Below are 26629 nucleotides of genomic sequence, written 5' to 3'. Positions count from 1 at the left end.
GTAAAAATGTCTTTCCCGCGTTTATCTCAAAACCGCCATTTTGCGATTAACGCGGCTGCGCGATTGAGCCGAGATTGCACGGTTCCCAACTTAGGGGTTTTCCCCCAGATTTAGGGGGTAAATAAGTGAGATAGGAATTTTTTAGGGGTCTGAAATTTTTAGGGGTATTTTTAGGGATTTTTTTTTGACTGTTTAATATTTTTAAATTGATAATTACATAACTAGTTTTAATATTTATTTCTTGACCTAGCGACTCATAGCGACATCCAGTACGTAATTAAATAAAATTTTGCAAAGCATCATGATGGTCCGATTTACATTATCAAATCGAAATGGTGGATCTTGTACAACATATTTTAATCCATCCAATAAAATGTTAAATTTATTCAACATGTATGATTTCAAAAACGCTGAATCTTCAGATGAAGACGAAATATTTTATGTATTAAATAACTTGTAATAAAAAGACTTTTGAAACATATTACAGCATATTATTTCTAAATCATCATGAATTTATATTTGTATGTTTTTTTAGGGGGACAACTGAATAATTTAGGCGTTTTTAGGGGTTTTTGACACAAACTTTAGGGATAAATATTTTTGAGAGTTGGTAACACTGAAGATTGCGACACAGAGCAAAAATAGATTGCGACTGAAGGACTTGTATCCATGGTTATGAATAAATTATTAAAAAAAAAAAAATAGCCGGCAGCATTGTTATTTGATTAGATTTTTCGTTTCGCGTTGTTGTTGTAGCGGTGGTGGTTTAAAAAAGTTTTCCAGCATAAATCATTAAATACTAACAATTTGGTAAAATGAAGATCGAAGAAGTAAAAAGCACTGCTAAAACTCAAAGAATATCAGCACATAGCCATATAAAGGGACTTGGTTTAGATGAAAATGGTGTACCCATTCAGATGGCAGCCGGTCTCGTGGGCCAAGAATCGGCAAGAGAGGTAAGAGGACGATGTTTTTAATTAACTCTTATTCAATTTTACCTGAATATTATCCTGAATACCTAAGAATCTAGTATTGTCTTTTTGAAATTGAATGTTATTGATCAAACTTTGAGGTTAGGTCTCCGTTACTATGGTGCTGTTTATATCTATTCCTCTTTCATATCATTATCTTTGTCTATCTAAAAAAGAAAGCTACGGCGAGCAGCTAATGTATTGATATTTGGAACATAATATCCTAGATAACATGAACATAATATTTTTAAATTACATGAACATTGGTACAACTGTCTGCCTCATTCCTTATTTTAAACAACTTCTAATTGTAATGTTTTTAGGCTGCTGGAATAGTGGTTGATATGATCAGGAGTAAAAAAATGGCTGGACGAGCATTACTGTTGGCTGGTCCACCAGGCACTGGTAAAACCGCTATAGCGCTAGCTATAGCACAGGAGCTAGGAAATAAGGTATATACATTATACATGAATGTATTTTATTCTGTTGAAAATATTTAGCTGCTCAGGTATATAAAATTAAATCAGTCTGATAGTCAAGGCAAGATGATTTTAATTGAGTGTGATTTTCATGCTTCAATACATTGTAAATATTATAACATTATTATTTAGGTACCATTCTGTCCAATGGTTGGAAGTGAAGTATACAGCACAGAAATTAAGAAGACAGAGGTTCTGATGGAAAACTTCCGTAGAGCAATAGGTCTGCGTATCAGAGAAACTAAAGAAGTTTATGAAGGCGAAGTTACTGAACTTACACCTGTTGAAACAGAAAACCCTGCTGGAGGTATAATTCAAATATATTTTATATTCTATGAAGGTTTAGTAACCTTGCTATTTGGGGATATGATAAAATTATTTAATATTGTACCTGTAAATTCTAATTGTGATCATAACTGGTGAAAATCCTGAATTTTCGTATCTGTATCATGACTTACACTTATTCCTTTATTTTTTTATCTTGAAAAATTGATATTTATAGTAACTTTATCTTATAATTATTATTCCTTAATCCAGGTTATGGTAAAACAGTGTCCCATGTTATAATCGGTTTAAAAACCGCCAAAGGTACAAAACAGTTGAAACTGGATCCCACTATCTATGAATCGTTGCAAAAAGAAAAGGTTGAAGTGGGCGATGTTATCTATATAGAAGCAAACTCTGGGGCTGTGAAACGACAAGGCAGAAGTGATACATTCGCTACTGAATTTGATTTGGAAGTAAGTTTTAAACATACTGAACACATTTATTTTTCTATTGTTTTCTAATAAAAGCGATTGAGACTTTGAATTGAAATTTTTTTACCATTAATTTAATTATTTGAAAATTCCCTGCTTATTCAATGTTTTTGTATTTCAAACAAATATTCATTTGTTTAATTAGACTTCTTCTAAGCAATTTTGAATCATTGTTACCACATTTTTTATATATTTTCTCTGTTCTATCTGATTATTTAGTAATACATTAATTTTTAATATCTATAGGCAGAGGAATATGTACCATTGCCCAAAGGTGATGTACACAAAAAGAAGGAAGTTGTACAAGATGTGACCTTACATGATTTGGACTGTGCCAATGCCAGGCCTCAAGGTGGACATGACATTATGTCTATGATGGGACAGTTAATGAAACCGAAAAAGACGGAAATTACTGGTATGTTTATATGAAAGCAAGATACTTGATTGATTCAACTGTTTTATGCATCAAGCTAATATTAGACAATGAATTATATAAATGAAAATATTTAAAATAGAGCATGTTGATGTGTGTTAAAATATCATGATTTATATATTTTGTCATATCAAGTTATATTTTGGGTGAGCGAGCACAACTTTTAGCTCAACCAAAACTTTCTCATTTATGATTGAGTTATTGACAGTTGAATCTAACATAGATATTCATTGTTTTCAGACAAGTTAAGAAAAGAAATAAATAAAGTAGTAAACAAATATATAGACCAAGGAATAGCAGAATTAGTACCTGGAGTGTTATTCATTGATGAGGTATGTTGTACCAATAAGATATGAATATGAAATTTATTTTTTCATATCTAAATACTTTAAATTTATGATTCAGTTTTCATGTGCTATTTTTTATTTCTTAAGTCTAATATATGATTTAAATTATCTTCCAGGTCCATATGTTAGATATAGAAACATTCACCTATCTACATCGTGCGTTAGAATCCGCGATCGCACCTATAGTTATATTCGCAACTAATAGGGGGCGCTGTCAAATAAGGTTTGTTATTCTATGAAGACATATTCATCAATGAAGATTTTTCGTATAACTTACTTTAAACATTTATTAAAATAATATCTATTTTTATTTTCAGAGGAACTGAAGATATAATCTCTCCACATGGAATACCATTAGACCTTTTAGATAGACTTCTAATTATTAGGACATTACCATACAATAAAGCTGAATTATTGCAGGTATGTGTTGCTATATACAATTTTATTTTGTTATGTACTGTTCTCATTTATCCTAAACCCATTTTAATAATTTTCACAGATATTGAAACTTAGAGCAGCAACCGAAGGTATAGCAATTGACGAAGACGCTCTCGCTGCATTATCAGAAATTGGTGCTAACAGCACGCTCAGGTAATTTTGATAAAAAAGAATAATTGAATTGTTTGTAAAGTGTAAAAAGGGTCATATTAAATTGTGACGTGCTGTATTAGACAGTAAAATATCAGACTGCCGGACAGTTAAATTGCTTATAGTGCACAAATTAAATTAATATGTTATCTAAATTAATGTAAAAAATCATAAAAAGTAATTTTGATTTGGATTTAATCAAAAAGGAAAACACGAACAGGACATGTTATTATTATAAAAAAAGGACTTGGCTTTTCTGGACAGTAGTGAACTGGCAGCGGTTCTTTTTCCTATAGTCGAATTTTTAACCGAATGAATCAGTAGTATAACATATAGGGTTCTTAACCATAACAATATACCTATTGGATCATACAATTATTTCATTCAGGTACGCGGCCCAGTTGCTAACGCCGGCGGCTCTATCGTCCCGCGCGGACGGCTCCACCCGCATCACGCCCGCACACATCGAGGGCGTGCACACGCTGTTCCTCGACGCCAAGTCCTCCGCACGTATCCTCACACAACATTCCGATAAATACATGAAGTAAACCGCTATAAGAAATGTTAGGATACTTTCACAGCGTGGAGTCTTTAGTGCACAGCTTTGCGAAGCCGACTTTGCAAGGTGAGACAAGTTGCCGTTGAAAAACATCTATTTTGTACTCTTTTTTTGTATCTAAGGCAATAAAATACTTTAACTGAAATAGCTTTATGTTCGAAAGCTTTATGCATAAGTGCAGTTTTGTTTACATTTAAGGAACTGTGATTTATTTTTATGTCATTTCATTTTATGTTAATCCAAATGTGTTATGTTAGACGACAATGAAACAGTTGTTTAATAAATAAGTTTAATTATATAAAAAATGTCTCTTATTCTAATCTATGTACACATTCAATTCGGCTGAAATATTGATCATTCCTTCCAATTCATACTTTTATACAAATAACTAACACATCTCGTTCAAGCAAGTTGACGCAAACAAAACAATCTGTACAAGACTAAACTAAACTTCAATATTTACAGCTACTTATTCCTTTCGTCCGATTCGTTAATGTTCAAATTCTTAAGGAAAGGTATCGGTATGTATCGAGAATCGACCGATCTTTTAACCGGCGATACAGCACTTGGTGTTGTTGAAGTCGGTGGGGAGAACGTTGGTAGATCGACTCTCACTCCTGTCGGTTCCGCAGTATGTCGATAAAGAGCTTCGAACTGCATCTCTTCGGGATATGAGTGGGATCGAATTTTCTTTTCCTCTCTTGCATTTGTGGGATATACTATAACGATCTTCTTGCCTTCGCTACGCAATGCTACTGGTGGTAACGCAGTGCTCGTCGATACTGACGGTCCTGCAACAACTTGTAACATTTCAGTTGGTGCTGCTCTTATTTTTTCTGTTGTGGATGTGGTGGTTGTTGTTGTCGAAGAAGTCGTAGTTGTCGATATCACTACCGGTATGTCGGGATCTTCAGGCGTTTCAAATTCTCGTTTCTCTCCCGGTGGCCCCATCGTGTGTAGCATTTCAATTTTCATTTCTAACGTGGGTGTAGGTACAGGTACAGAACTGGTGACATTTATTTCTTCCGTGGGAATATACCGGGCGGTCGTCCTGGGTAATTCTCTAGAACCGAAAATTGGAAGTCGTGGCGCATAAGCCGATACTAAAGGCAGGAGAGTATCTCTGGCGTAGCGTTCCGCTCTTGATATAAATGACGCCAGTCTCGCCGGAAGGAACTGTACTGCAAAACCTTGTTCCTCCTTTTCGTCCTTAATGTCTATTTCATCGTTTGTTGGAGTCGTGGAAACGTCGTAATTTTTAGCTTTTCGTAGAGGAGGCGCGGTTGTCGATCTGGGGGCTTGTGTAGGTCTTAATAGCGGTTCAGATATTTCGTGAATTTCATCAGGGTTATCTGATCTTTGTCTTGGAGTTTTTCTGTTACGTGGTCTCAATACGGGTTCCGCTATTTCAATGAGACCACTAGGTGCTGTTTTAGTATTAGTCATTCCGAAGGCTCGACCCGTGTCAGTGGCTTCCTCCCATTCATAATCACTGTCAATAAGAGCAAATGGTTGCTGTGGAGATTCTTCTGGTAGTTCATTATCGTGGGGATCGTCGCCAATTATTTTGGTTACATTTTCCCTCAGAATTACGTCTTGTTCTATGTTTGTTTCGTTCGTTATTTCGTCAATCTGAAAAACAAATACATAATATTATAGTATTACAATCTGGTATTTACCTATATTTAATTTTAGTAATTTTTGTATAACATAATGCATACCTCTTTTATTTCGCAATCTCCTGGATATAAGGGCAACTGAATCGATTCGTCCGTGACTAGCCAAAGTAGTTTACAAAATGAAGAACTGAAAAACAAAAGAAAAAAAATATAATTGAATCGCAAGGCTGATAAAAATGTTAAATGTTGCTATTGACACACTATTAATTCTTTCGATATAATAAAAAAACTTGAAAAGCTTGTTGTGTTTTTAGCAATACCTATTAGTTTTTGCTTGAAGGCTATCAACAATCATGCTTATCGTTAAAAGGTTCTATGTATTATTAATTTTTTATTCATATGCTAGTTTAATGATATACCATGACTTTTTATTTACACAGCATTGAGACTATAACTTCCTGAATAATCATTATAATTAAACATATACAGACATTATAGTTTTTATATATTTAATGAAACCTGATGCACCTCTCCATATTTAATAGTACTACAAAGTATTTAAAAACGTGATCTTTCCATTCATCGTCTGTGCAAATTGAGAATTGAAATCAAATGAATTAACTCACGTCTTGCCAAAACTATCGGTAATAAGCAGCTTATCAAGGTGCACGCGTTTCGCGCCGGCGCTTAACCAGCCTCCATATGGTGCGTAGTGTAGTGTAGCGCGTAGGGGTACGCCGAGCGCGGGGTGCGGGACGAGCACGCGCGTCCAGCGGGATACGCGTGAGCCGGATTTTTCTTCGCGTCTGTTTGGAAAGTTAATATTATAACCAAATTATAACACTGTTTAATAAGTGAGTTGCTGATATTCTGGGCAGTGTATCCTAGTATCTAACTACAGGAGTACCTACATTGACCAAAATTCGATCGACTGCAGATTTCCGGTTACAATAAAAAAAATAAAAAAATCACTCGGAAATCTAACACAATGGAGCCATGATAAGATTGACAAGAAATAAAGGTATATATAAAAATATTTATTGTTATAAACAAAAGAGTCATAGCTGACCTGTTTAGGAGGTGTTGGCAAGTAAACAACTTACTGATTAAATAGGGAAGGAAGGATAAAAAACATTTTACAAACTTACTTTGTCATAGGGAAAGATTCGTTCAACCCTGAATCACCATGGAGCGTCAGAGTGACTCGTCCGAAATTTGGTTTTTCATTTGCCTCTATTCCTCCCCATACTTCTACGTGATATTGGTGTGCTACAAAAAATAAACATGTTTGAATTTAATCAAATCTATTATTATTGTTTTATGTATTTGTAGACTATCCAACTAGCGGACTTCTATAATATTGTTATTTAAATGCATTGAACACATACCACAAAATGGTTCCTCTTCCCTCGTTAGTAAATATAATTGTCCTCTTCCAAGCGATCGGTCTGCATAATAGCCCATATTGCCACATCTTCGCTCACTGTTACAGGGGAAACATCTACCCTAGAAACATTATTTACATTGTTAATAACAGCAACAAAAATAAGCGAAAAATTCTAACAAGATCAATATAAACGTTGCTGAAAACAATGACTATAATATTACCTCCAAAAATGTGTCGTAATTCGTACAAGGAAAAGCAGGGAAATGACATTTTGGTGAAACTGAATCCGTGAAGAATTTGTATGCTCTGCGATGGTTGCATAAAGATCTACCTTCAGCAGAAGCGGCCGCCCAGGGCAGCACTAAGTCAGATACTGCTCCAACGAACCTGGAATAAAAGATAAGGTAAGACTATTAAGTTTTTTTTATAGCATTTTACTTCGTAAATTTGCTACCTATTACATATTATATGGGTTTAAATAAATTGTATTATTCAGTACCTAATAAATAAAGTGTATATTTCGAATTAAACTTACAAATTAGAGCACCCATGTTGAACCCTTCCACCATTCGGATAGAAGTCTACATGACCCAACGGCTGAGCCGCTCCGAGACCTCCCAGGATTAACGTCTCACCATTAGAGTGTATTACATCTACAAATTTTGCGTCATTTTTGTCCAAACGTGCTCTGGGATCTTGGAACTCGAAGAGTGGACCGGCTGGGTCGAGGCCTTAAAGTAATAAAATAATATGATTTAGTTATGTATTAAACAAGAACTACTGAAACTAAATAAAATTTATTTATTGTTGTGATAAGTATTATTCAGGAAAAAAGCTACGAAATAATACGTTTCCTCATTCTACTTAAAATGAGTAATATATTTTGGAAATCATAGATCAGTTTTGTTCACCTGTAATTCGACTTATGTTCTTTAGCTCGGAACCAGCAAAACCCGCCACATGTGCACCCAAACTGAAACCAATTAAGTGGATGTCCTCGAATCTGACGTCTATGTGTTCAGCTAAACCTGAAATATTACATACTCGTATTAAAGCATGTTGATTAATTGATAAATATGGAACCATTTTGGAATTAATAGCCGTAGATCTTAATCAACGTCCATATTTCTTTTTTTCTTTTTATTGAAAGTTTTTTAGTTAGTAGGTAAGTTTTTGTGGATGTACCTTGTAGCAGCATAGCTAGCTGCTTGCCCACCAATCGCGTGTTAGCCGCAGCCCTTAAATAATTTGGCATTGAAGCTCCTCCTTCCCAATCTACGCAAATTACATTACATTCTTCCTGTTGAAAGAAAAGATATAACTTGATTTGACTTCTCTGAACTTCCGTAGGCTAGTAAATAAAAACTTAAATCTATACTAATATTATAAAGCTGAAGAGTTTGTTTGTTTGAACGCGCTAATCTCGGGAAATACTGGTCCGATTTGAAAAATTATTTCTGTGTTAAATAGCTCATTTATCGAGGAAGGTTATAGGCTATATATCATCACGCTACGACCAACAGGAGTGGAGCAATTTTGAACGACCATTATTTTTTTCACCCTTAGTGCGTTTTCACATTGTCCGGTCCGATATCGGATATCGGAAGCCGATAGCCGATATCCGATATCGGACACAATTTGCCCTTTCACATTATCCGATAATATCGTCCCGATATCATGAGTGTTGCCAGAAACTGGAAAAGTAGATATATGGAGAATTAAAAAAAAAACAGTGGATGCATTTATGTTACAAAAAATAAACTTTATTTTAAATAAAATAAATAGTAATAAATAAACTATGTTTTTCAAACCGGTTTAATCTGCTGACTGCGGAGTTTGGATTTGTACCCTCTGCAGAGTCAGAATCTAGTTTCAATCACACAATATTCAATTTCATTGTGAGGCTTGTTTTTTTTATATGCTGTTTTTCTTTTTTTAATAATAGAACATGTTGTGTGGTCGTAGTGAATTTTAGAACTTTTTTATATTAAATCATGTACGACTGTTATGTTCATAAACAAATAAAATAAAATAAAATTCAACTCAGTATTAAAGCGACGAAACTGGCAAATATAAATTCAAATTACATTTACAAATGTAGGTGCTGTTATTACAATTTTATAGTGCTAATAATAATATATATATTATACCTATAAATAATAGGTAGAATGTACATCATTCTACCTATTATCTGGGAGTGCAAATATTAAACGAAATAAATTAAACTAAACTAATTCTTCGTTGTCACAGATTCCGCATTGTAATAAATTCTTGAATGTCATAAAATTGTTTCTCCATTAACTATTTCGTCAGTTTCTTCTAAAATATGTCATACTATTTTTGTTGGTTTATTGTACATGTTGGAAAGTGCAGTATATTTTGATACCTCGTTAACATAATATGCAAATTTACTTTTCCTTTCTTAAAATATTCTGGGTAGTATTTAACAAATATTATAACTACACCTTTCTTTCCAAGCTAGTACCTATTTGAAAAATCAGTAGATCACCCGAAAAATCATAAGGTGGTCAACACTGGTCATCATGGCAAACTATAATAAAAAATTTTATTTGTTGTATTTATTATATTTGAGACGTAAAAAAAGATATAGATATTTTTGTTTACTTCAGTTCAGCCAATTGCCGTATATTATAGGACGGTATTAAAATAGCTCCCGTAAAAATAGTATTTTTAACGCCTTTAAATACTTAAATGAATGTTTTCTTAATAAAAAGGTTTAAAGTAAATGAAAGGATTTTTTTTTACATTTAGCGCCTAGAAATGACTGAAAATACACAAACTAGTGCTTTTTTGCTGTTGGTATACTACCTTTTCGAAAATTGAGTTGGTAACACTGAACATTATCGTCCGATAGTTCACGGGAATATCGGTGTTGGCTCCGATATCCGATATCGGACCGGATAATGTGAAAGACAGGTACTTATATCATACATTTTACTTAGCCTCCGATATCGGATATCGGCTATCGGCGCCCGATATCCGATATCGGACCGGACAATGTGAAAACGCTCTTACACGTCATGATTCCCTTACGACACCCAGAGGGCGCCATCTTGAAAATGATGCTTTCTAAGTCGCAGTTCAGTTATGTTATCCACATTCCATATAACAAATCACTGTTAAATTTATTTTGAATATTCCACTAGCCCCGCTTAATAAATTAAATACAATTCAAATGCGTAGTGTCCCCTTTAATATTTGAATTTTGATTTAATATTCAATTTAATATATTACTGTCCCTTTGATATTTAATGTTAAAGTTAATATTTTGAATTTGCATTTGAATTTTGAATTTTCATTAATTTATTGCTTGGAGTTAGTTTCATAGTTCATTATTTTTTGGCAGCGAAATCAATCGTAAATGATTGTATTCGCTAATAATTTTATAGAATTTAATATTTTACCAAAAATTAACCATTATTACATTAACTATTGATTAATGGTTATTTATATTGTTTACTAACTTTCGCCCGCGACTCCGTCCGCGCGGATGTCGGTCTTCGCGTGGATGGTTTATTTCTCCATTTTGAGTAACTTTGACAATGACATCTTATAAATATCTATTGGACCCAAATATGGCTAGGCCTATAATAATACACAACGTGTGTTCGCGGTTCTACAGAACAACGTCTATGGATAAAACTGAAAAATTAAGATTAATTTTTTTTCTACGTATTTTTCCAGGATAAAAAGTATCCTTTTTTACGCCCAGGATAATAAGGTATAATTATACCAAGTTTCATCGAAATCGAACCGTTAGTTTTCACGTGATGTCTTCACATACAGACAGACAGACAGACAGACGAAAAATTTTTTAATTACAAATTTGGGTTTTGGTTTCGATCCAGTAACACTGCTATTTATTTTTTCAATATTTTCAATGTACAGAATTGACCCTTCTACAGATTTAATAAATTATGTATAGATAAACAGCAGGAAAAAATATTTTTAAAATTATTTACTTATTTGAACTTATGTACATAGTTACTTAAAAATTAAAATAAGAAGAAATAAAAATACATAATCTTGTATATAAAACTCCCGTGTCACAATGTTAGTTACCATACTCCTCCAAAACGGCTGGACCGATTCTCATAAAATTTTCTGTGCATATCGGGTAAGTCTGAGAATCGGCCAACATCTATTTTTCATAATATGTACCACCGGCGAAGCCGGGGCGGACCGCTAGTACTTTTACATAACATTTTACATTATTGACTTACTGCTTTTAGATTTTCTCCCGGATCCTTTGCAATTAATCTTTGTTGGATGACATACCATACGAAAGTTGTACCTTATCTAATGTCATTCCTTATCCAATGTCAAATGATCGGCGTTACAAATTACAATAGGTAGCCATCGACTCAACAACATATATTATATTACAATATACTTACATATTATTTAAAATATGTAGTTTATCGTACTCACAACAGCCATCAAAGCGGATCGCATCTCGTACACCCACACATTATCGCAGTTGGACCCAAAGCCGTGCACGATCACGCGTGTGGGGCGGGCCGCATCGAACGCGCGGGTTGCCCAGCCCCACGCGGCTGACATGTTGCTGGCTGATACCGCGAGGAGTGGCTGGTCACCCCTAAAATGTGAAAATCTAATATTTATGTATTGTTTTGACCATCAGGGTTTTTTTTTTTTTTTTTTGTAAGGTGTTTCTCAATGTTAGGCAGAAGGGCTTCTACATTTTAACGCAGACGCGGGGGTGAACTGAAGGTTCACCCTGGTAGCGACATGCACAAGGGCGTCCCCCCTTGACGGGGACCACGAACCTCGGTTTGAGCTGTCGCTTGAGTGGAGGAGGCCAGAAGGGCCCTAATCGGACGGGGACCATCAGGATGTCTGGAAGAGATGATACGTAACGTTCTTATCTCATTAAAAATGCAATTAACTGAACTGATGGTGGGAAACTAAAATTGTGTGTGAAATTTGTTACAACATTGAAAATTATTCCATGAAACTTAAGATACATCTGCCCATTATATCATGGACTTCGTTAACCTGTCTATGCTTAAAATAAATAGAATACCTATTAAGAGTGGAATATAAAAGAAATTGAGTCCCGACTTCTTGCGGCGGACTCGGCAGAGTCTCCAAGTAAGCAAAAGGTCCAGCATCTTCGAAGCATCCAAATTCACCATAACAAACGCTGCCTTGAGATCGCTTAGTTCTGAAAAATTAATAACATTTTATTTATCATCTTACTTAGATTTTCTAAACATGTTATTGCCTATCGCCTGCCTTTGTTAAACGTATTCGAGTCTTAATAGGTAGATAAGAAAATTTCTACTTCATAGAATTTTACAGTTACGATTAGAAATGAGCATTTGAGAGCACGCTATGAATAACAACAACTGATAAATATCACAACATTGATCAAAGCGAGACATTTCGCGAGCTAATACCTAATGCTTTCACATTATTAGTTTATCTGCACTCTTCAGTCTTCTGTACAAAGATTCGTGAGAATCGTGAGCTATTCATACGAAGGGAACTAGAATCACACTCCACTGCGAAATTAATTTTTCACAATAGAAAGTGGTGTGGGCGAAATTCAGTGAAAGCATGATTAACTTTTAGATAAAATGCATTCATATGTCCCAAAGATGTTGTTGAAATAATATATACCACTTGCCTTTCTAATTACTGGGTTACGTAAGGTAACTAGAGGTTTCAGCACGTTACTTAGACTTTCAGTTAAATGTAGGCATAGCATGGTCTTACTTATACCGTAATTATTGAATGGCTTACAAGCACAGAAGGTTGAAATGTTTAACATCGTTTAACCATTTGGTAAAGTGTCGGTAGGTGCTTGTCTAAGAGAAAACACTTATAAAGTACTTTTTTAGACAACTGTTGTAGTTTTAACGATGTTTGCATTTACGACAATAGCAAATAGGTGTCAGTTATGTGTATACCCCATTGTTATTGTTTAATAGTGTATGAGTTGAAATATTTTGTAATATTACCTAGTCCGCGACTTTTTTATTTCCCATTGCTTGATTGAGTTCCTGACAGCTGCCAGCATTTCCACATCACGTTTTTCATCTTCTGCCTCCTGTGCGGCCGACACCGGCGGCCCTGCTCCTCGCCATGCTTCTAATTCTGCATCTTTGACCCGAATTTACAATAGTTTGTTAATGAATATAGCGAGACCGCTTTGGATGTTTGTTACTTCAAAGTTGTCAACAAAAAATGTGTTAGAACCTTGTTAAATCCATTTAAAGTATAAACAGGTATAAACTAATTCATAGCATTCACTAAAGTAATAGAATCAAGCTGTAGGTCAAGGATTTCGACTCCGAATAATCGAGCCACGTGTTGTGATCACAAGCGTCTGTCATTGAATTCAAATCAAGAACGGAGGACACTAGGTAACCTGAATTCCTTAAAGACTGAGGCTTTTTGTCGGCCTTGATCCAATGTTGTAGGGCATTGTATGGCGTAAGTAACGTGTGGCCTACTCTGAACGAAAGCAAGCCTCTCCCAGCCGCGGCCGGCGTAAATGGTGAGAAACTTTAGAGCTTTTTATTGCGACTTAGAAGTTGGTAACAACTGGGTAGAGATGCACCGAATATTCGGTTCCTATCCGGTATCCGGCCTATCCGGCCCTATTTTACTATCCGGCCGGATACCGGATAGTAATGTACTATCAGGCCGGATACCGGATAGTAAAATTGGTAGATTTTATAAATAGAATCGAAATAAAGACACAGTTGTAATTGAAGCTTTTTATTATTTTTAACGAAATTTTTTTTCACTGACACGATAAAAGTGTCTCTACCAAGAACTGACCGCGCGAACGTTCACTTCGAAACAAGTCAAAACCTGCACTGCACAGGCGGCGTGCCGGTGCGCGACACGCACCTACGAAACTCAAAATGCCGTCGGCCGAATATTCGGCGGCCGGATACCGAACATTCGGCTGTTGGTCAGGCCGAACATCCGGTATCCGGTATCCGGCCAAACAACTATTCGTTGCATCTCTACAACTGGGTCTTGGATAGTTAATTTTTCTCGGTATTGTGGACGTAAAGTAGATTGCAACATACATTATTTACTTCTTTAGGTAGGTAGGTAATAAGTTAACCCTAATAGTATTTTTTTATATATTATTGGGTTTTGATTATACATGATAGGACTAAGTACACATTTTAATGTACCTACAATATTTATCTTACAAAGTAATTGTTAAGAACACAATAAAGTGTGAAATATACAAAAAAGTAACTTTCGTTTGTTTAAGAAATCAGCGAATTGATAATTATTTATTATTACAACAGTGGCACAATCATAAATAGCGTGAAAATATGTTATATAAATATTTGTTAACATATTATTTACATTTACATACATGTTTTACGACTTCACATAATTTTATTAGTAAGTATATGATCCAAGTTCCAGGTTCGTACCTACTTCATTCGATATTTTCCAACTTTTGATGTTTGCTAGTTGGATGGCTGTAATTTCTTCCACTAAATGGTATGTAATAGTGTCGCTATATTAAATTTTCATTTTGTTTCTATAAAATATTCTAAATATGTTATATGTTTTAAAATTGATGAAGACTTACATTTAGCTAATACTAGAGTTGTGAGAGCTAGTATTAAGGCGATCGAGCGCCATACGTGCGTCGCCATCCATGCGGCCCGGCATTCACGAACACCTTAAACAAATAATATGTAAGTAGGTAAGTATATTATGATTATGTGAAATTCGTATGTACACATTTGGTCACAATTTAAAACTAATCATATTGAATTTGATTAAAAAAGATTGAGTTGACTTCGACTTTCTCTATCTTGTTGCAAATTATGCATTTATTAGAAGTTTGTTAAGGAATAGCGAAATAACAATGTACGGAAGATTGCTAGTTTGGCCATCTTTGGATGTTCAATTTTATTTGATGACAAAGAAGCTTATTATGCTTTGAGCTTTCTTAAAAGTTAAAATCCATTCGAAAAACATGATTATTTTCATTGAGGAAGGTAGGTACTTAATTTTTTTGAATACATCATAACAAACTCACGAACGAATTAAATTTTAAATGTTAACCAGAAATATTGTGTTCATTCTTTTTTACAATAATTCAGATACCTTACTCAATATTGTGAAAATCATTGTCTCGAAGAACCAAGTATTAGGTTTTGTCAACCTCATTAAAACTTGTTAAATCTTGCTTAACAGTCATGTGACCAATTTTTTCAATACACGCGAGAGGAAATGTGAACGTGGTCTACTTTTAATCCCTTTGTTAGTTTTTCACGTTTTCTATTGTTTCGAAAATATATTGTTGCTTAAATATTTTATTGCGGGAACATAGTATAGGCGTTGCTTGTACCTAATATCTCTTCTAGAGATTTTGAAACATTAACAGTTAATACAATCGCTTATAGGTTTTTATTGAATTTCTCATGTGAACATACGTACTACATATCTACCTATATAACACGTTTCATTACGTAGTTTTTAATTATATTTTACAATTACGGAAACCTGACAAAGATTGCCGTATAAAGATAAGTGAACTTAGTTTATTCAAAAATGGTGAGTCAAGCAGAATCTACAAATAACACAACTGTCGAAACTTTCTCTTTCCAAAATCTTAAGTGCATAAATGAGTTACGCTTTTATAGAGAAATTTAAATGAATTGCATGCTAAATTGAATGGAAATGTCTCAAATTAATTAGTTTCTTATTATTTTTCTCTTAGTCCAATCTTGTAAGATTTAAGAAATCGATTAGATTCTTACTGATATTCATAATATTATTGTAACGACAGATTATTTAAAACTGTATAAACTACCCTTACTCTACATATCAGGCAAAATGAAACGGAGAACCAATGATAGGTAATTATTCCATTATATTTAAACATAGGTACAACAAATTATTGATCTACCTAACACTAGCTGAATCATACATTTAAATGAATATGTGACAATAGGCTATTTTTAGATTATTTACGACAATTTAATAGATAGTCTCTATTATAGAGCCACTAAAATACATGTCACGTGCTTCGAATCACAGGATAATAAAGTACAAGTTGTATTAAATATTTGTAGGTACCTATACGTTTTTTGAGACTGAGGAAGTAATTGTACATTACTCTGACTCAACAAGATAAACAGGAAAATTAATTATTTTGCGACATTATAGGTAATTAATAATTATTAAATTCTTGATTTGTTTTTGAATTTATTATGCAATTGAAAAACATTGACGACAATATAGTTTAGCAAAACGAAAGGCCGACGACGCGACGGTATTAAGGTTAACCTCGTCTGCAAGCAACCAGTCTGCTGCACTGCATAAGAATGTTAGCGAAAAACTTGCACAATTATAACTATACAGTGTTGTAAAATTTATATTTTAGTGTGGAACTCTGTGTATGAGTTTATCTTATTTGTATGAATGTTTTGTAATTTTAAATTCTTAATTTTATTTATTAAAATGTCATTTAAAAATATAGTTTTACCTACTTATTAGTTATTTTGTAAAACGAATCGTTGTTTTTAATTCATGTCAATAAGATCCCACCAAAAACATTTTCATGTAAAATGTTGCCAAGACGATCCCATATGACTCGCACTGTCAAAAAGTTATCAGATCTCATGTAGAGCCAAGCTTCTAACACTACACGCCCTAACTCTACAAAGCCTAACTTCACAAACTCTACACCTTAGTCAAAATATGTGGCTTGGCCATTTCGCTACATTCACATCGGCGTAAGGTGAAAAATTAATTAATTCACTGTTCATTACTTTTGTGTTATACAATAGTTCTTGTAGTAACGAACGGCCAAGCCACATATTTTGACTAAGGTGTAGAGTTTGTGAAGTTAGGCCTTGTAGAGTTTCATTTCATTTCGCTACATTCACATCGGCGTAAGGTGAAAAATTAATTAATTCACTGTTCATTACTTTTGTGTTATACAATAGTTCTTGTAGTAACGAACGGCCAAGCCACATATTTTGACTAAGGTGTAGAGTTTGTGAAGTTAGGCCTTGTAGAGTTAGGGCGTGTAGTGTTAGAAGCTTGGCTCTACATGAGATCTGATAACTTTTTGACAGTGCGAGTCATATGGGATCGTCTTGGCAACATTTTACATGAAAATGTTTTTGGTGGGATTTCATTTCTTTTTGTAAGTTGTTTGTAACAAAATTTTATGTGTCGGTTAAATTTTTAATTTTTTTTTAACAAGGAGTACCTATGCATATATATATCTAGGGGAACCAAGTTTTAGATTATTAGATTAGACCTCTAGCGTCATCAAAATTTAATTTAAAATTACAGGTCTCATACAAACTCCCATTCCCTAGTTTAAGGGGTTGGGGGATGAAAGTTACAAGTTTTATAATTTTTTTGTTGTTTGTGTGCTAATACTAGCTTACATACAAAATTTCAGCTTTCTAGGACATTAGGAAATACCTTAAGAATTTTGATGATCATCAGTGAGTCAGTGACGAAATTAGCGTTTTTTAGATATAAATAAAATCTGAAGTATAAAAGCTAATGTAATTAAAACTTAATATTTTCAATAAGTCCGCTATTGGCAATATATCCCGAAAATTTTGTTGATCTAGCATAATCCAAACCCAAGTTATGAGGGTTCAAAAAAACGTCGAAGCGCTTCGAGAAAAGGTAGGTAGTGCCCGTGCGCTTCGCTTGTTCGCTTTGCTCGTCTTGGCGGGGGCACTACCGTGCCCCCAGATATTAATTAAATGTCACTCACCAGCAAGAACAAAAAACATAATATTATTATATTGCTCTACATCAGTACAACATGTTTGCATATAAGTTGGTAGGTACGATCAAAAAATTAACAGGTTTAACTGCAAATTTTTTTTATCTATATGTTTCCTGTGGCATTTTAATGGTCACACAATCAATTATTGTTTATTGAAAACGTTAGGTCTATTTTTACAATTTTCCCTGTTAATTAATTTAATAATTATTCATTGAGTGGGGAATTACTGTGAGTAATGTCCAATTACCTGCAAGTAATTACCTACTTGCCCATTTACCTATATTGCTTAATAATTATAGCCTTAGATTCTTCTAATAATTGTAAATCGACTAACCGCTAAAGCCAGGTAGGTACATTAAGTATAGGCTGAACTAAACAGGAACAGAATCAATGGTAAATAAGAAAAATACGAAACACAAAGTTTTAGGTAGTATATCTTATATCAATTCAATTGTTACTTAATTAACTAGGTCCTAGACTAGCGTATTTTGTGGCTTGGCTTGTTTTATATTATAAAACCATAACTGTTTATTTACTTTTAATAAATAAACAGACCGACCATTTAAAGATAATTAATAAGTATGTTTATAACAATTTTCAATTTACATGGTTTATTGTTGTCATTAACATGTTGCCAAAGTTTGTAAAACCATGATTATTACCTATTTGCCTATAGGTCTTTTATATTAATTAACAACATTGTGTAATTCCACAAAGAACGTAAACATTTACTCTCTAATCCAATTGTTACAGATAAAGTTTTCAATAACAATTAGATTGGAGAGAGTCTGGTTGATAGAGAAAATAGTTTCTAATAACAATAAATTTTATATGAGGGTATTATTTTGATTGGCTACGGATTATTTGCAATCAAACATGTCGGCCATGTCGATCGTATTCACTGACCCGAACAGCAGTGGAGGTAAAACGACCTTAATTTCATGGCTCGTCGGCTTTTCGGATTCTAACAATATTGAATTTGATATTATATCCAGTAAACTTCCTACGGAATAGATCGTTGACACAGAAACTGATATTTCGGGTCAACTGCAATATAATATTTTATGTCCGAGTATTGGTTACATTGAGTGCTAATTGTAAAAAATCGAATGTCTACGATTGTTTAAATTGATATGAACAAATACTAGGATGCAGGAGCATTACAAAATATAATGATTCTACATCTACATTATAAAATATATAATAACTGTATTTCATTACACCAATACACTTGAAAATACCTGACAATACATAAAATGTTATCGTACAATTAATTTAAGGACCACACAATTACATACATCCTTATAAAAGATATCTCGACAATTTGCAAAGAGACTTCATAATAATATAATATGCGGTGACATCATGGACCACGGTTACCTAAATCTTGGACGTAATCAGCTGATAACGTTCCATCCATCGTTTATGTTATATTATTATTTATCAGTAAGATACATCTGTACTGATAAAGTTGATAAATTAATAAAAGTCTTAAATACTGTATGTATAAAGTATTGTATAGAAAACTCTTTATTATATTAAATATATGATGTGCATAATATACCTACAAAGCACTGGTGAGTGTTCAGTTAAAATTTAAAAAAAAAATGGAAAAATACGCGTGCTTGTTCGTCTATTTAATATAAAACGCACTTGGATAATTTCAATGTGTCGAATTATGCAGGAATGTTGAGGATGGTAAAAAAAAATTGGTACATACCTACCCAGATAGAAGACAAAGCTTGGCATTTTAGTATCTGTATTTCTATTTATTATTAATTTATGTAAATGCACAGAATCAGATCATATTATATCTGTCTACCGTTTTTAAAGTTTAGTTAAAATTTCTAATGATTTTTTTTATTGAAAATAGAACAAATTTCAAATTTTCAAATCAATTTTCAAAACAGAACAATTTTCAAAAAATACGGTAGATACTCCGCGCTAACCTATGTACTTAATTACTAAAAATTACTTCTTATTGTTCCTTTGTCGGTACTTCAAATGTCTCTAATGAAGCTAATTATTCAGAGAAAGTGTTTGCTGGTGGAAAGCGAAAATACTTATAAATAAACCTAATATTAGTTATGCCGTATATCGCCCGTATTTTATTTATAGATAGATTTTGTTTTAAATACGGTCATTTTGGGTAAAATTGAATATTCGATGTTTAGAAAAATACGTGGAACTTTCTTCTATTTCCTTCTTGTAGTTAGCTACCTACATACTCCTCATAATTAAATAGTGGAAGCATTTGCATCGGTGGCTTACTAACAAACCGAGGATCGGGGTAGAGTACCTAGTAACACTAGAAGATGAAGTATGAGCTCGACACGACTCGATTTGTTTTGCTATTTTGATTTAATTTTTTGACTATAACAATTGTTCTGTATCCAACTCATAATTTAATTACCAACACGATTACGCGTGACGGCGATGGTAAGCCGCAGGACTTTCACTCAGCTTTACAGCTTAAACTTGCATTTGAAAGTTCAAAGCTGTGTTCGGAAGGTCGGGTATTACTTGTGAAATACTGCATAGTAATACATATTTGTATTGTTCGGATCACGATATAGGGTCAATGGCGGTCTCACTTTGAATATTTCCATTGCTTTTTGACTTTGACTAGGTATATCTACATATTAAAATGGCTAAAATTAGGTTTTCAAGGTAATTATCCTTGTATGGAAAATGCAATATGTTTGTTTATTTCTACACAGTCCATTTTCGTTACGACATTGTTTATTAATGATCAGTAATAAGTTTATTACCTGTTAATTAACACTCGAATAAAATATGAACTGTTTTTGTATGAATGCATTTACTTCATAGCTATTTTTTCCTATTTTGCAATATGCAGGTAATGCCTATACTTATATCTAATCCGAAAGCGAATGTTTTTATATCCAAGTTTAGTTGGACTGATAGAAGAGAAATTGTTCTCATGTAATATGCGTAATTAATTCAATTTAAATGTTTTGACCCTAACTTCATAGTCGGCGCGTCGTCCACCACGACCACAGATTAAGTATTAGTTACACCACGACTCGTGAGTGAAAGCAGTGAATGCATCAGTCAAATAATAATATGTATCATATAATTTATAAATTACGAAACTGTTTATCATATCTATTTGATATACATATTATATATTTGTCAATTAAACAATAGAAATCGCAATTAATTATGTATTATTTGTATTGAAAGAACATTGTCACGATATCTTGAATGTTTATCGACTCTAGAGTCTAGTTTATATTAAAACTAGCTTTCCACCCGCGGCCGCGGCATTGCCCGCGCAGTTAAAGAAAAACCCGCATAGTTCCCGTTCCCGTGGGATTTCCGGGATAAAACCTATCCTATAACCTTTCTCGGGTATCAAAATATACCAAATTTCATGCAAATTGGTTTACTAGTTAAGGCGATGCGTGATTGAGTAACAGACAGAGTTACTTTCGCATTTATAATATTAGTATGGATTGTATCGAAATGCAACATTGGTTTCGGTCGCACCGAAACTAATTATGCCAAAAGGAAAATTAAGGGTGTATTACTTAATACTTAGCTGCATTCAGTCGTAAAGTGAAAGCAGATTATACCGTTATTGATCCGAGTGGTGCGTTTTACGGTGCCCGTGTTACATCATTGCTTGAGGTCATAACTTTTTATTGGTTAGTTATAGGTACTACAATAATTGTACGGAATATTGGGATATATATTATTGCCCTTTAAGTGTCCAATTAAGTATTTAATTCTAACTAATAATCGAATAAATTTGTCTTGCCGTATATCATCTGAATAAGAATTAGGTACCAAAATTGTATAATATTTACATAAAATAATCAATCGATGATATACTATTACGTCATGTAAATAAGGAAAGAAAACATTACACATATTGCGCAATTGACGTAAGATACATAAACCCATTGTGTTGCGATTTAAAGTAAAACTTGTGATTGCTGAGGCTACAATGATATTGTATGTTAAAAATAAAGAGGAAGTGTTTATTCAACAATTGAGATTAGATATAGACACACTTATAATGCAGGAATGGAAAGCACAGCGGTGCAGACAGGCTTTTGTTTGCACTGATGAATCATTGTTAATAAATAATAAGTACAAGACTCACATATAAATAATTATCATATTGTAATGACAGACTTTACTTTAGTACTTAATAAACATATTTTTTTATATTTCTTGTTTATTTTATAAAAAACTTCAATTTTATAAAATGAATCAAATGCATCATCGTAGCCTTCAAAAACTCGAAAATTTCACTTAGGTAGATGTAAAATTATGTAAATTGTAAAACTCAAACATACAAAAATATTTAGTGCGTAAGGCCAAATTTATTTAACTCACGCTTTCAAAATACGAAGGTTCTCATTGGTTATTTTGTCATTGACATGGCACATTTCAATGATTTCAATAATACGAAATAATAAATAGCACACATACTCCCATACGGGGAGTCGTAACGCATAAAAATTAATATTAATTAATTGTCTATTGTTAAAGGAGCATGCAAGAACAATAATTTATAAATAAATAAGACGTTAATGACCTATAATTATAAGTAGCAATAGAATATTGTCCGCTTGCAACACACATTGTAACCCAGGCGCATATTTCCCGGGTTCTGAGCCAGCTTCCTTCATACAATAGGTAAGTTGCTGCAATGTTAGTCGCACAAAAAAGGCTGTATGTACGCAACTCGAGGCAATTGTTAGCACTTTGTGAATGCCGATAGTTGTGACGAAACAATGCGTGTAGCACTGTATCAATTAGGTTGGATTTACGAAAGTACGTGTACTACGGTTTAAAGTGCAGTTGATTTAAGTAGCTGTGCATTTGTGGGACAATAATCAATAAGTTATTAAATAAACATTTGGTATTTGATTGCCATAATTATGGATTAAGCATTCCGAAAATAATATACAATATAAATAAATGGTTTCTTTCAATTACATAATATGTATAATCAACAAAACTGACTCGCGCGTCCTGCATTGCAACCTTTTGTTACGAAAATCAGTAAGATCCCTCAAAGTTGTGCTTTTTTGTTTCGATTTGGTGATGCAGATATACGAAATATCGTGGAGTAATAAGTAGAGAAAATAATAATCGAAATTATTAATGAATATCGATATTTGAGTTGTGTGTTGTCCCTAGAAATTAATTATTGATATGACAGTATAAATTATTGTAATTCTTCTACGGTATACTAGTTATAAAATGCATTTTATTTAGATCAGGGATTTCGCTACCATTACTTGTAACTTATTAGGTATATGGTCAAGTTATCATGATTGAATGTAATGGAATGCCATTACATTCATTAATAAATGTATTACCTACATTTTAAACAGCGCGTTGAATTCTAATATATGGATCGAAGGTTTACAGGATTATATAAATTAATAAATTAAAATATAAGTACCTATATAAATTTTGCGACTGTCCTTCATTTAAATTCCTATTGCTGTAATTGTTCTCGACCTTGATTATTAAAAAAACTTCATTAGAATTAAATATATAAATCGTAACGAAGGTATAGGTAACTTCTTTTACCATACATTTTTACATTGTAAAATCAATTTACTATGACAATGAAAATATTAAGTAATATTTAAAAAGGTTCTGTAGGTGTTTCTCATTGTAAAATATTCTCCTGTTCTAACTAACCAAGAGAAGACAGATCTAAACAGCTTATCATTGACATCACATCCGCATATCGGTAGTGTTGTCATGTACCAGATAAGGTACACTCTTTTTACTGTAAACATTAATTGGTACTTCCATATGAGTTTGCTCACCGGAGGAGAAAATAAGAAAGATGGCAAATAAAGATATAACAAGCCTCTAAAGTGCATTTGAAATTTAGATTTGCATCGTTATGCAGCTATAATATATCCTCTTATGCTTGGCTTTATATCGGCAGATTTCGTTCTTTGTATTTTATATTATTTAATGAAACTTCACTTGGCGATATTAATTGTACCTATTATAAGCTTATGCTTATAGGTAGTTATCTACCAATTAAATTATTTGAATCAACTCTACATCAAGCTAAATGCAGAATAAAGACCGGAAAATTATGGTTATTACGTAATTATCTTAAAGTTATTTTATACTAATTATATATATCTTATCTAGCAGTCTCCAGCTACGTCCGTCCTAAATATACTTAGTCTATTATACCTACGTAGGTAGGTATCCAACAGTGAAAGAATTGAAGTCAATCCAGTAATTTCTAAGATTTTAGGTATATCGAATAGGTATAGTTAGGGCTCTTTTTTTGTACCTACCTATTGTGAAATCGAAAACGTTTGCCAGATTTCTTCAGTATTTTATAGTACTGACTCCAGCTTCCATATAACATTGTTTGTACGACTTATAGAAAGTAATTATGAACCGACTCATGTTTGAGATTTTAAAAAGATATTAAGATTTACAATTTTTTAACGATAGGTACCTACCTATATGTAATTAATTTAAGAACAGTTGACTGAGTCTTTCCACTTTGCAGATACCGCCAATATTACATTCTTGCTCTTCTAGATTTACAGGTTGGGAACCCGGGTTGATAAATCTTATCTAAGTAGGTACCTACATATTTATTTTCAGATGCGTTAATGCAAAAAATTGCATTTAAAAACTCATAGTTTACAACTCAAATTTAGATTAATTTGTCAATATACTTATCTAGTTAACATAGATTTTAGTCATTAGCAATAAGTTATAACTAATGAAAATATTCGCAAATGTGAAGTGAATTCCCGCTTGATTTACGGTAGGTATATGCAAATTGTGAAAATAGTATAGTTTCAAGATATAGAACAGTGGTAATAAACTATCGTCAACAGTAAAATGTTGTTGACTACGCAAAGTTCGCTCAAAGAATATTAATTAAACAAAACAAACCTCACAGTTATTCCGATACGGTTGGGCGACTCGAGAACTGGTACCGTACACTGTACACCAATCGATGTATTCAACAATATTTAATCACAATCTACACAAATATATTTATCACAACAACACCGTATTATTTCGGTTGTATCGGAACAAATTTAGCTTCAATGAGGATACGTACGGTGTGCCGTTGCGAGTTGGACTGCGCGCGCGCCGCTTGGAGAAACTCAAGAGTCAAGAGAAAAGTGGTTTCCCCCTACACTTTGGCGGTTACATCAGTGATCTGGTTGCTGCCTTGCTGGTATTGTTTAGTTGTTTGGGCTGATGTTATTCGGTATACTTCCTCTTTCCGCTTCATCCACGTAACGGCTATTAAATTACTGGAACCTTATGCAAATGTGTCTAACAGTCTAACACCACCACTTTTTTTTCAAAAGCAAACACGTAATAAATACTAACGTAACTGCAAAGTGATTTGTAATAAATAACATTATAATAACTCAATGCATTATGAGCGGTTATAAGTTATTGTACAACCTTTATTACCAGTCTTATGCCTTGTAATTACCTGTGGTTCCGAATTCCGATGTAACATCATAATGATTGCTGCTTCTATTTCCAATTTATTTTACTGATTAGCTTTAAATATATAAATTCTTTATTACTTTTCTCTCGAAGGGATATCCTGTAATTAAAATTTGGTACATATAACAGTAATCAAGTCTCACCTTCATTATAAGATTATTGATCAAAATTTCTGCATTTTCCCACTCAGTTCCAAATGTTAAATGTCACAACCGAACAAGTCTAACTGGCTGAAATTTGAGTCCTGTCTCTCCCATGTATACTGAACATTGGCGAAGTCCCTTTTTATTGGGTGGAGCAATTAATTAAGAGAAGAAGAAGAAGAAGATTATTGATTCGTAGCTGCCTCAGCAGACGTTATTCTGCCCTGCCACCTTGAGAACCTTGGCTTAACAAAAACGTTAAAGAAATAGCCGAATTGGTCGAGCCGTTGTCGAGTTTTACGCTTAGCAACATTTGCCGATTATTTTTTATTACATAGATATGTATTTCTAGTTCAATAACAAATTCTCATTCGTGTTCACATTTTGCATTGCATCCATTACATTTCGACCATTTAATTTTATCCTACATTTAAAAAACAACTTTATATCTGCAATAACTAGCCAACGCTCATGTTATGGCAGTAACCTTCATATTATGTCGTGCTTGATGTTCCTTCCTCTGAACCAAAAACGCACTTAGTTCTGTGAGGAAATATGAAATATTGTGAGATCGTTTATGCCTTTGTAGCCGGCGTTGTTTGCATCATTGCACAAGCACTTTCTCCAACCGCTAACAGGAGGCGTAAACGTGTGCGGTGTGACGCATTTGTTACGTATTGGCCGCTGACCAGACGAATAATGGGTATATTATTATGTGGCTAAATATCCAGAATAATAAATGTCAAAACTTTTAAGACATGGTCGTGAAATGCTGCTGTAGTTTGCAAAATACAATTTTAATGAAGTTCCACGTAATTCGATTGTGACACTCAATTTTTCCATTTTTAAGGATATTATTAATAACTAAATGTATTAAGATAAGATTTACAATATTCCTTAATAATTTATTTTTGTACCTACCTATAAGTCTGGTCTTTGCTAAAAATAGGTCGATATATTTTTTACATAAGTAATTTAAAATTAATCGCACATATTTTTTATGTCCTTCCAATAAAAGTAATAAAGTAGTTAAATATTTTCAAG

General features: G+C 33.3%; 2 protein-coding genes across 3 annotated transcripts; one reads left to right on the top strand and one right to left on the bottom strand.

Annotated features, from left to right (window-relative positions):
* Positions 1-718: 718 nt before the first annotated feature.
* LOC123692443 (ruvB-like helicase 1) lies at positions 719-4440 on the top strand. The gene is made up of 10 exons (XM_045637188.1): positions 719-956; positions 1295-1423; positions 1583-1757; positions 1988-2190; positions 2455-2623; positions 2882-2973; positions 3105-3211; positions 3306-3408; positions 3488-3579; positions 3965-4440. The coding sequence occupies exons 1-10, from the start codon at positions 816-818 to the stop codon at positions 4122-4124; spliced, it is 1371 nt and encodes a 456-aa protein (XP_045493144.1). The 5' UTR covers positions 719-815; the 3' UTR covers positions 4125-4440.
* Positions 4411-25073, bottom strand: LOC123692442. Of its 2 annotated transcripts, none has more exons than XM_045637186.1 (14): positions 24867-25073; positions 14757-14849; positions 13150-13291; positions 12210-12350; positions 11594-11762; positions 8327-8441; positions 8053-8169; positions 7677-7872; positions 7363-7528; positions 7143-7260; positions 6903-7023; positions 6381-6560; positions 5857-5941; positions 4411-5767 (listed from the first exon to the last, which is right to left on the bottom strand). In XM_045637186.1, exons 2-14 carry the CDS (start codon positions 14821-14823, stop codon positions 4601-4603), a joined length of 2784 nt encoding a protein of 927 aa, XP_045493142.1. In that variant the 5' UTR covers positions 14824-14849; positions 24867-25073; the 3' UTR covers positions 4411-4600. The 2 variants fall into 2 exon arrangements, with proteins under 2 accessions (XP_045493142.1, XP_045493143.1); XM_045637187.1 differs by having other exon boundaries at positions 24872-25073.
* Between the last annotated feature and the right edge of the window lie 1556 nt (positions 25074-26629).

Source organism: Colias croceus, chromosome 6 (genome assembly GCF_905220415.1).
Source record: "Colias croceus chromosome 6, ilColCroc2.1".
Classification (NCBI taxonomy): domain Eukaryota; kingdom Metazoa; phylum Arthropoda; class Insecta; order Lepidoptera; family Pieridae; genus Colias; species Colias croceus.
The sequence above is the reverse complement of the archived record's forward strand: the minus strand, read 5'-3'. Positions and strand labels throughout refer to the sequence as shown.